The sequence below is a fragment of the Epinephelus moara genome, chromosome 9, assembly GCF_006386435.1.
Source record: "Epinephelus moara isolate mb chromosome 9, YSFRI_EMoa_1.0, whole genome shotgun sequence".
NCBI lineage: Eukaryota > Metazoa > Chordata > Actinopteri > Perciformes > Serranidae > Epinephelus > Epinephelus moara.
The window spans coordinates 35,092,847-35,103,275 of NC_065514.1; the positions used below are offsets into that span (position 1 = coordinate 35,092,847).

General features: G+C 40.5%; 1 protein-coding gene across 1 annotated transcript in view; it reads left to right on the top strand.

The window, feature by feature from the left end:
- auh (AU RNA binding protein/enoyl-CoA hydratase) overlaps nt 1-9,864 on the top strand; it is a 15,683-nt gene extending 5,819 nt beyond the window's left edge. The window contains exons 6-10 of the mRNA XM_050052719.1: nt 787-843; nt 1,547-1,734; nt 3,650-3,700; nt 6,151-6,198; nt 7,966-9,864. Coding sequence (XP_049908676.1) covers nt 787-843; nt 1,547-1,734; nt 3,650-3,700; nt 6,151-6,198; nt 7,966-8,043 — 422 coding nt within the window. The 3' untranslated portion in view covers nt 8,044-9,864. The remainder of the gene's footprint in view (nt 1-786; nt 844-1,546; nt 1,735-3,649; nt 3,701-6,150; nt 6,199-7,965) is intronic.
- Nucleotides 9,865-10,429: the final 565 nt, after the last annotated feature.

A 10,429-nucleotide genomic window follows, 5' to 3' on the forward strand; every position in this document is an offset into this window, starting at 1 on the left:
GCCCCCCAATGCCCAAAATGCCCCCCAATATATAACTGAAACTGAAAAACAACAACAAACTTTGTTTACTGCAAACAAAGTGGCAAATATTATCTTGGAGGAGATCATTGCACTTGGTTGACTATTTTTCTATTATCTTAGATGTAAATATTGCATGTTTCCTTCAGATAAAACACATTTCTGACTTGTGAATGAGTTAATGGAATTTCTTCCAATAATGAAAAAATACTGGCAATCATGTCCGCCTGGCACAAACCACATGTTTTGGACAGCTGTGAAGTGACAGAATGTCCCAGCATCATGGTTCTTATAGTGCCAGATTCCAGAGAGCCTCCCCTCTTCATATATGGCAGAATATGTCTTCTTCCAACTTGCTATGGTGAGATACATGTAAAAATGTAAGAATTTAGTTACAGGGATTTGTTTTTTTTTCATTGATATAAAAATTAATATAAAATACAGGCACATAGAAGGACATGAAATGATCTGGTTAGCTCAGATTGTCCTGAAAAAAACAAAATATAACATGTGTATGTAGCCTTTATAATGACTGTGATATGAGCTTAAAAGTAAAGGCAGTAAAAATACCCCAAAAACGCCTAGGGCCCATAGGGTTAAATATTTTTATAGTAGTTGTGTTTCTCTGTCACTGAGTAGCGATGTTACTACTAACTTTGAATATTCAATAATTAATCCAATAATTATTTTGTTTATTGTACCGCATAATATTTGAATTAGTGTAAGTATTTCTGTGAAAGTAGTAATTCTGTTCATTGATCTCTCTAGCTGACACTGCCAAAATGGGACTAGTTGAGACCAAACTAGCTATTATTCCCGGAGCAGGTAAGGCTGTATTCTTTTCATTTCTTCATTTCCAGTGAAAATCTTCATATTATCTACACACATCTTCACTTCAAGGGACTGCCACAGGTTGAGGAGATTATTTAAAATACAGTCAGATTATGAAAGGTTTTGAAAAAACTTCCTGCCAGCAGCTAGTCTGATTAACAAACATACAGGAACTCCTGTTTGTCGTATTTTCATTGAAAAAAAACAAACAAAAACAGAACACCGGCATTCTTAGTAGAATTCACAATAATATGGGCAAAAACATATAGACATGGATGCATCTTAGCTAAAGAACGCATCTGTGTTTATATGTTTTTGCCCATATTAAATAAGTGAATTCTGCTATGAGTGTAGGTGTTCTATATGTTCTTCAATCTTTGCCAGTATGATGCACCTCTTTTATATTATCTTAGATTTTTGAAGTTGTGTACACAGCTATTTTCATTATATTTCATTTATATAACCCCAGACCAGTGGTTCTCAACCCCTGGGCTGCAGACTGGCACCAGGCCTCAAAACATTTGCTAGCAGGCTGTGAGGACACCAGATGGTTTAGGAAAAAACCTGAACAATCATAATATACATTATTTTTGTAAGTTGTTAAAGGCTGTTTTTACAGCAGTTAATTTGGGACAGCCTGTTCAGTGTCTGTGGTCGAGGCCATGTTCCATCCTGGTTTCTCATCACTTCTGTGCAGGTGGTACACAGCGTCTGCCCAGGGTGATTGGTGTCTCTCATGCAAAGGAGCTCATCTTTGCTGCGCGGGTGGTGGATGGAACAGAGGCGTGTCGCCTGGGTCTTGTCAGTCATTCTGTGGAGCAGAATAAGAGTGGAGATGCTGCCTACCTGCGAGCTCTGGAGCTCGCCCGCGAGATCAACCCTCAGGTAACAAAACCATTTCACTGATGAACAGACCTCTTAATTAAAGGAATACTTCACCTGCACAGTGATCATTTTTGTAACAGTTACTTACCCTGTATTGCCTTTAGTTTGCAGTATAATCCAAGTCTCTCATTTATCCAGTCGTATGCTCAGTACTTTGGTAGAGGCAAAGCAGCGTTTAGAGGCGGTGGTGGCTCAGGAGGTAGAGCCAGTCATCCATTGATTGAAAGATAGGTGGTTCAATCCTCAGCTCCTCCGCTCATTTACCATTCACCATTCCCAAACACATACATTTTTCACTGGAGCATTACGATTTAAAACACATCAATACAGTCTCATGCACTCTGCTTTGAGGGTCCAAAGGACAGAGGGATGTCGTATGCTGTAAAGCCCTCTGAGGCAAATTGTGATTTGTGATATTGGGCTTTATAAATAAAATTGACTGATTGATTGATTGATTGATTGATTGATGCACGGCCAAGTACTGTGCCTATGCACATGCCTGTGTTTGAACTCTGCTCAAGCAGAGCTCATGCAGGCGTGTGCTCAGGCATACTCAGGGCGTGCTACTCGTAAGTGGAAGATTTTTATATTGTAACATTTAAGCAAAAATGCATGTGTTTTGGAAGTACTGAGCATACAAGCGGATAAAAAAACTTTTTTCTTCACAAATTAAGTGAGTAACTGACATACAAATAGTCAGTGGTCGAATTGTTAATTTTTAACAAGGGGGATGCAATGTAGCTTTGATTTTTTTGCGTGCACACATCATCAAATATGACAGCACAGATGTGCAAAATTAATCAAGATAAAGAAAAATGGCATGACCTATACCTGCTGCCTTTAAAAAATCAAATAATGCAGTAGTATTGCTATTGCATACAGACAAAAAAACATTTTAGAGCATAAATAAGAGTAGTTCTGAAATAGCTGTGAAAATTAATCTTAGTCACTCTTATCCTATAGACATTTCCTTAGCCAGTTATAATTTCTCCTTACCGGTGAAGCCTTGGGCTGATAATTGGTGCTGCTGTCAGGTCCCTGTCCTGATACCAGCCTGGTTTCTCCCTGTCCCTCTTCTATCTATTGCAATGATATAGATAATAAATGTGCAAAGCAAAATTTAGAAATACAATTTAGGATAGTAGTGGTGACATAGCCGTGGAAATTAATCGCACAGTCAATAGTGGTGACATAGCCGTGGAAATTAATCGCACAGTCAATTTTGTGCTCTAGATATTTTCTCTCAGCCAGTTATAATCTCTCCTCACCTATGAGAACCCTGTTTTTTGCTTCTTGCTGGCTGGTTTGCTGAACATAGTTAACACAGAGGCACTGCCCAGCAGCACACTTCTGGTCTGTGTGCGATTGATTCAGATCACAACATGACAGCATGTGTATGCCGCCTGGTGCCGCCTACTCATGGAGCGTTTAAAGACAGCTCGGAAAAACACGTTACCACATGTTAAAAACAAATTGAATGGTGGTAACAGCTGTAAAAAGTGCGGGGGATGGAGGGCACAGATACAGGAAGTGCGGGGGGACATGTCCCCTGTGCCCCCCCTTAAATTACGTCCGTGCCTGCACACACAGATTCTAGATTAACAAGGGGGATGCTTTTTGGTCAATTTTCTAACGAAGGGGATGGCATCCCCCCTCAGTTCGACCACTGCAAATAGTCATTTCGCAGGTGAAGTATTTTAAGGGAGCAGTACCCTGAGGGAAAAACAAAATGGTGATTTGATAATGAATGTCATGACTGAAAACAGCTTTTATTCATTTTAGACATTGAATGATTGCATTATGATATTGAACTTATTTAAAACGATCAACAAGATAAATTTATATCACACACACTAATTTATGAAACCTTGTAACCTCTAAAAAGGCAGTCACTCTTTGATTTTTGGCTCCACAGGGTCCAATTGCAGTAAGGATGGCAAAACTGGCGATCAATCAGGGGATAGAGGTAAGTGTTAGAGGTCAGGGCAGGACTGCTTTTTCTGTGTTTTACATCTGTTTTGGATCAGTTCAGTGTTTAATTTTGCAAAACTCTTAAAAAAATTTTGAATCTTTTGGAGCTTCTCCTCCACCTCTGGCATTGCTGGGTGATGATGTCATCACATGCCTCATCCATGACCTGACGGATGGTTGCCTGCTCATACGGATGCCTCTCAAGCCCAGTTCAGACCACTGATTTGTGGCATTGCAGTGGTGTGAACTGGCCGGTCTGAGCTCGACTGAAGCCCCGTGATTAAACGCACACAGGCTACAGTCACTCACAATAAGTTGAGTTCTCCGTTCATGATGAAGTACAAATCCAGCAGAGGAAAAGTCACTTTCACTGGCTGCGCTCGATGCTGGGATAGCAAAAATATTTAATCACTACCAGGTTAGCAATCATTTTAGCATGCTCCTTCCACCACCATAAAACTTCAGAAGGATCCTTGCGGCCACCTCATCCTTGGGCTGCAAAGTTTTATTGCTGGAGTCCTCAACTTGTGTCATTTACTTTCAAAATAAAGTGAATTGCGGCTTGATAATAGTGATTTAGATGTCAAAATAGTACACACATATTGCACATCTTTTAATTTGTTTTATTCTGAAAAATAGAAAAATATATTTTTGTTCTCACCCACTGCCTGTCTGTACGTGCAAATTTATATTTTTACCCATTACACTGCTTATGCGGGTTACCCGTCAGGGACCCACAGGTACCTGACCCCGTGGAGGACTCTGCCCCAGACCACTATTACTCTTTCCTTTCATATTAGAGAAAAGATGACTCCGCCCTACACTTGCTGTACAAAACAAAAAAAAAAGTCACATCAGCAGTACCTTCCTGTAATGTATCACAGTCAACGAAATCATAGGGATATGTATTGCACTCAAAAGACCACGTTACAAGCACAGGTTGAACACATTTTGTGATCAGTATGGGGTGGCTGTAGCTCAGAGGTAGAGCGAGTTGTCCACCTTTCAGAAGATCAGGGGTTCAATCCCCAGCTCTAGCCTGCATGTCGAAGCATCCTTGAGCAGATGGCTGTTCCATCAGTGTGTGAGTGTGTTAAAACTGAGTAGCAGGTGGCACCCTGCATGGTAGCCTCGGCTCCTGTATGGTAGCCTCAGTGTGAGTGGGTGAATGTGACTCCTAGTTTAAAAAGCGCTTTGGGTGGTCGGATGACTAGAAAGGCGCAATACACTTGTATTGCAAGGCCATTTACCATCTAGTATAGCAAGTGTACACTGTGCTGTATTTAGTGAGTTGAACATGTGGTTATCAGCTTTGCAGTTAGTAGGGACGCACGATTTTGGATTTTTTGACCATATATAACAACTCATTTGGTCAATAACTGATACCAATATCAGTATATTCATATATTATGCAACTTTCCTCCCTGGATCCTCTGACTGAATATGCCTCTTTATCTGTACACTTGTACCCCTGTTTATCTTTATTTTATATATATTTTCATATATGTTGGCCTACTTGTGTAATACCTCGCTTTGAGACCATGTATTTGTGTTTGCATTGTGTTGTACTGTTATTTCATTGTCTGATTTATATACATTTCTAAATAACATACATCTTTCTATATCTTTAAGATATGATAATTCACTAACTGTCTTGTATCATTTATCAGATTTTTTTTTGTACATGTTGACTTTCTCAATTGAAAAGAAATCGGTTTCACATATAGGCAGAAATTGGCATGTTGGCTAATTTCAATATTTCATTTTAAAGCCAATATTGGCTGATACCAATGCTGTGCCGATATTTTTGTCCATTACTATCAGTCAGTAGTAATGTATAGCCTTTTGTGTTTAAAAGTAAGAACTTGGGGAGGGAGTTTGGCTCTTTGCATGAACAGTTTTGCACATTGAAGCTCTGTTGTTAAAATGAAGACTTTGGAAAATGCAGTAAATGCTCCAGAAGTTTTGACCTCCCCTACCTTTACCTACAGATGTACCATGTTACTCCCACCGTCTCCTGCAGACACTCAGATCACTCCCCCCAGCAACACTGTTGGCCCACCCCACAGGAAAAATGAAACACCTCTAGTCCTTATAGATTTTGATGAAGTCCAACTGAGATGACGAGATTCTCCTATTTATTGCAGTCAGAACTCCTTACCTCATTCACAGGATTAAAACATTAATTGGGAAAAAAAAGTCTGGGTCAGAGAGTCCTGAAATTTTCTATCTCACCTTTGCTTTTATTTTGTAGTTTAAACCAAAACTCAAGTAATATTGTAAGACTTGTATGTTGTATTAGAGCTTTAAATTGGGTGGTTTCAGGTTGGATATCCATCATGTTGTGTAGCAAAGAAACAATAACATGCAGCAAAGAAAATTAAATTCTTAACATTTTCAGCTGTCATGTGAACATTCACGAAGAGATGCCACATTGTCTTTCAGGTGGATTTATCAACAGGTCTGGCAATAGAAGAAGCATGCTATGCCCAGGTAAGTAATGAAACTGTTGAATTTTATATCTTATGTACTGTGCTGTTTGAATTATTCATTTAATTGGCAGGTTATTAGGTCAGCCTAGCTAATACCTGTGCTGCATTCATGTCATGTTTGCCTAATAGGAAGAGCAAGGAAATTTCAAGTTATTCTGACCCCCCGATGGTTGCCCCTGCTGTTAGCCTTGGGTCTACACCATTTACATTAAATGTATTTAGCTGATGCTTTAATCCAAAGCAACTCAAAATAAGTACATTCAACCATGCAGATACAACCCCAGAATTTCAAGTATTTTGCAAGTATATCAACTTAAGCAGATGTGGTGACTAGCTGGTCATCCAGTGTCACACCTACAAAGTTTGGATGGATGGGAGTTGCTTTCCATGGATGGAACCGCAGCTCAGTCTTGTCAAGGTTGAGCTTTAAGTGGTGTTGTAAGGTTTTGGTGGTGGTGAACCCCTATAATCAGGATGAGAACCAGCGGTATTGAGGTGTAAAGCATGTGGAAGGAATGATCAGCACCAGACAACCAGGGATTTTCCAGAGCTCTGATATTTTTTACTTGAGTCCATAAGCAAGGTTACAAAAAGATTCCACAATTCCTCACCAGACATTCAGCAGACTGGTGGATAACAGAGAGTCTTTTCAGGAACAGCAGATTACAGCTGCAGAGGTAACGCTCAACCTGACCCTTGTCTCTCCAACACTCCCCACTGCTCTTACACCCAATATATATACATCTGGCCCCTACTAACACCATTAAATTGTGAAGGGCCCATAGACACCCCCCACAATAACATTAAAACATACATTTACAAGTTAACTTGAACATCATTCCAATATTCAATATACAATTGACTGTCAGAATACAGGATACATAGAATACCTAATAGACTAAAGAAATAACAACAAAAGCAAAACCTAACCAAAATCTAGTTGTGGTAGGAGAAGCTGTGCGTGTGAATAACAGAGCCAAGTGACTAAAGACGATTTCCACCAAAAACTTTTGGGATAGTAAATTTAGAACCAAAAGTAAACCGTAGGAAGATTTACATAACCATACCTAACATGCGGCACAATACAGTCTAATCTAGCCGCCCTGTAGTAAGTTGTCCCTTTTATTAAAGGTAGGGTCTGGAGGATTTTCCAGTTGCTGTTTGTAAACACACATTCAAATTTGGCCCCTCCTATCAGGCTCAACTCTCCCGGGTGTACGGAGCCCGGAAGTACGGAAGAAGGCTTCACAGAAGAGGTTCAGGAAAGGCTTGCGCTGGTGCACACTCGGACACGCTCGGACACGGCACCTGCGCTCTCTCATTGGCTGGGGAAATCTCTGCCCAGAAGCGGTCCGAGCTCACAAAAACATCAAAATACAGTTAAAGGGCAGGAGCTCTGCAAACAGAGTCACCACCACACGAGTAGAAGCCCATTGGTGATGATTAAGCAGGATTTCATTTGTATATGTCTATATTTTGTTTTGTTTGAAAATCCTCCAGATCCTACCTTTAAGGTTCTACTGTTCAGCTTTTGTTCAAACTCTTTCAGAGAGCTGTTGATTCAATTTGTACTGGCACTGAATTTTATTATATTATACTGAGAGATGTTTTTATGTTTACTCCACCCTCATCAATATAAAATGAGTGGACAAAATATTAGAAGCACATCAGAGTTCAGGGTCTTCCTCTGGAAACTGGTTAATAAAGACAGGCTTCAGATAAAGAGCTGCATCATTGATAGTGCTGACACATCTGTGTTGTTTTTAAGGTGATACCAACTAAAGATCGATTGGAGGGTTTGGCTGCATTCAAGGAGAAGAGGCGTCCCCACTTCAAGGGGGAGTGAAGCCACACTGCTTCCAGAAACATATCAGAGCTCTGCCTTCAACTACAGTTCCACTGCTTCTGACATAGTTTCTGGTGAAACTGTACACGTCCACACATTAACCTGTACAGTACCCAGAGGACGTCTGTTTGACTGCAGGACATTGGGGTCGCTCCTGGCTGGTGTTTTTGCCAGTGACTTGGGTGTTCAAGTGTAAAGCACTGGCTGGGTGTGTCACCTACCACCAAGCAAACTAACCAGTCATTGACCACTGCTTACAATATGTAACACTTACTAATCTAACTTCAAACTGCAGTCTAAAACATGAATTACTTCAAACAGTTATTGCTCTTTGCAGTATGATTGACAGTTTGTCACTAACCTCCCTGACTAATGACATTTCTGTGAAGAAACCAGAAACTTTGGTAAAAATGTACTCCTGTATTTACAACACTGAATAACGCTAGAGGTGTCTGCATGAAATCATGACTCAGGCTGGGTTTCTGTTTTTTTTTAATAATCCAGAGGGGGGAATTTCCAATTTGAGACTCATTGCCACTATATGTAGGATTTGACAATTTCTGACTTTGGCGCATCCGCCTCTCTGTTGTGGCATCACAAGACACTGTAAACCAAGATGAATTGGCTGAAAACAACAGAGCTTAAATCAAGGAGAATTGTTTAATTTCTCTACAAATCAACGCTCATGCTATCAGAACAATTTGAACATGCTATGATGAAAGAAAAACATAGTGGCTCAAAGGACCACAAAGCAATTTCCACCAAAGGTTCTGAGGCCCTTATCACATAGAAAGTGTTTTAGCAGCTGGACACATGATTTTTAAATGTTTTTAATGAGAATGCAGCTTTTTGCTTGCTGTTTTTGTGTTGCTACACGCCTCGCGTTTCTGCGCTCTAAGCTCCTGGCGTTTTTGTCAGAGCGCTCTGAACTCCTTGAGTTGAAAAAAAACTTCAACTCAGAGTGGAAAAGTGCCACATGTCATTTCCGCTTTTTTCCCATTGTCCAATCAGATGATTTAAGAGGTGGGCCTTCTGTGGTTGTCACGTCAACAAGTTTACAGTTTGTAAACAATGGAGGAGAAACTGGTAGTAGGGGTTGCTGGATACCCAGAGCTATACAACTTTACAAACTGCCCCTGAATCATCCTAAAATATGCCTGGAAACATCCAGCATGGAGGCAAAGCTCCTGGACCAACTGGTGGTACTCCCCGTGATCCAGCCCTTTTTTTAGGGTCTCATGTGCCCGCATAGATCTCTGTTTCCCTGTGCCCAACAGACTATTTGCCGAAAGCCTCTCACCCTCAACCAGAGCTACAGCAAGTACCCTCTGCCTGTCCATTTTAGGAACTCGATACTGATTACTGTGAAATAAATAGATTTAAAAAATAATAATAATATATAGTAGACTGATTACACGGGAGGGTTAGAGTGAGGAGGTGATGGGGAGGTTGCCTGGCAACGAGAAAAAGGCGCAACAAGCTTTTTTTAACCAGTGGCATTCAATTAGGAAAAGAAAAAAAAAGCAGTGTGGTGCGCCTTGCATTTTGCAACCTGCAAAACACTTTCTCTGTGATCAGGGCCTAACTCTGCCTCAAAAATATAAACTTCACAGCTGTCTGACTGTACTGACATATTTGCCTAGTCTGTAGTGTTTAAGTCTGGGTTTCAACGGTCATGGAAAACCTGGAAAAGTCAAAGAATTTCATGATCACATTATCCAGGCCCGCAAAAGTCAAGAGAGCAGTAAAATTTACTTTTAAGTTTTGCAAAAGTCATGGAAGTTTGGTGTGTGTAATAAAATTGTTAATTGTTAACCCTAACCCTAACCCTGAGAAATGTTCATTGGCTGATACAAATCACTGAGTTTGGTTGAAAGCCCTGAAGAAAGGGTGCAAGTGGACCTTGAGTTTTTTCCCCAGACATACTTGAAATTCATCTTTTAGAAACATCTTTTCTTCAGACACCTCAGCATACTTTTTTTCTTTTAACACACTCACACATCAGACTGCTTTTATGAAACTGTTAAATGAATCAGCCAGAGTGAGGATGATGATGATGATGAGATTGTGTTATCTTACTGTGTGAAGTGAGCCTGTGAGTCTCGGTGTGAGTGGGACAGCCCACACAGCAGCAGACTGTATCACACAGTCATGAAAAAATAAAGCTTGCGTCACACTGAAATGTTTCTTCCCCTACAACATTTCTACTGTTTGAATGCACATAACTTGATGACAAGACGTTGCCACAGTCCTTCCACCTGCTCAGCTCTGGTGGCTGAGATACATTCTGTTGAGACATACTGTTCATAAATGAGGATTAGAACCCCTCACATGCAGTACGCTCAGGTACAGGTAGAGGCTGGTGGAAAATGATAACTGAGCTCTG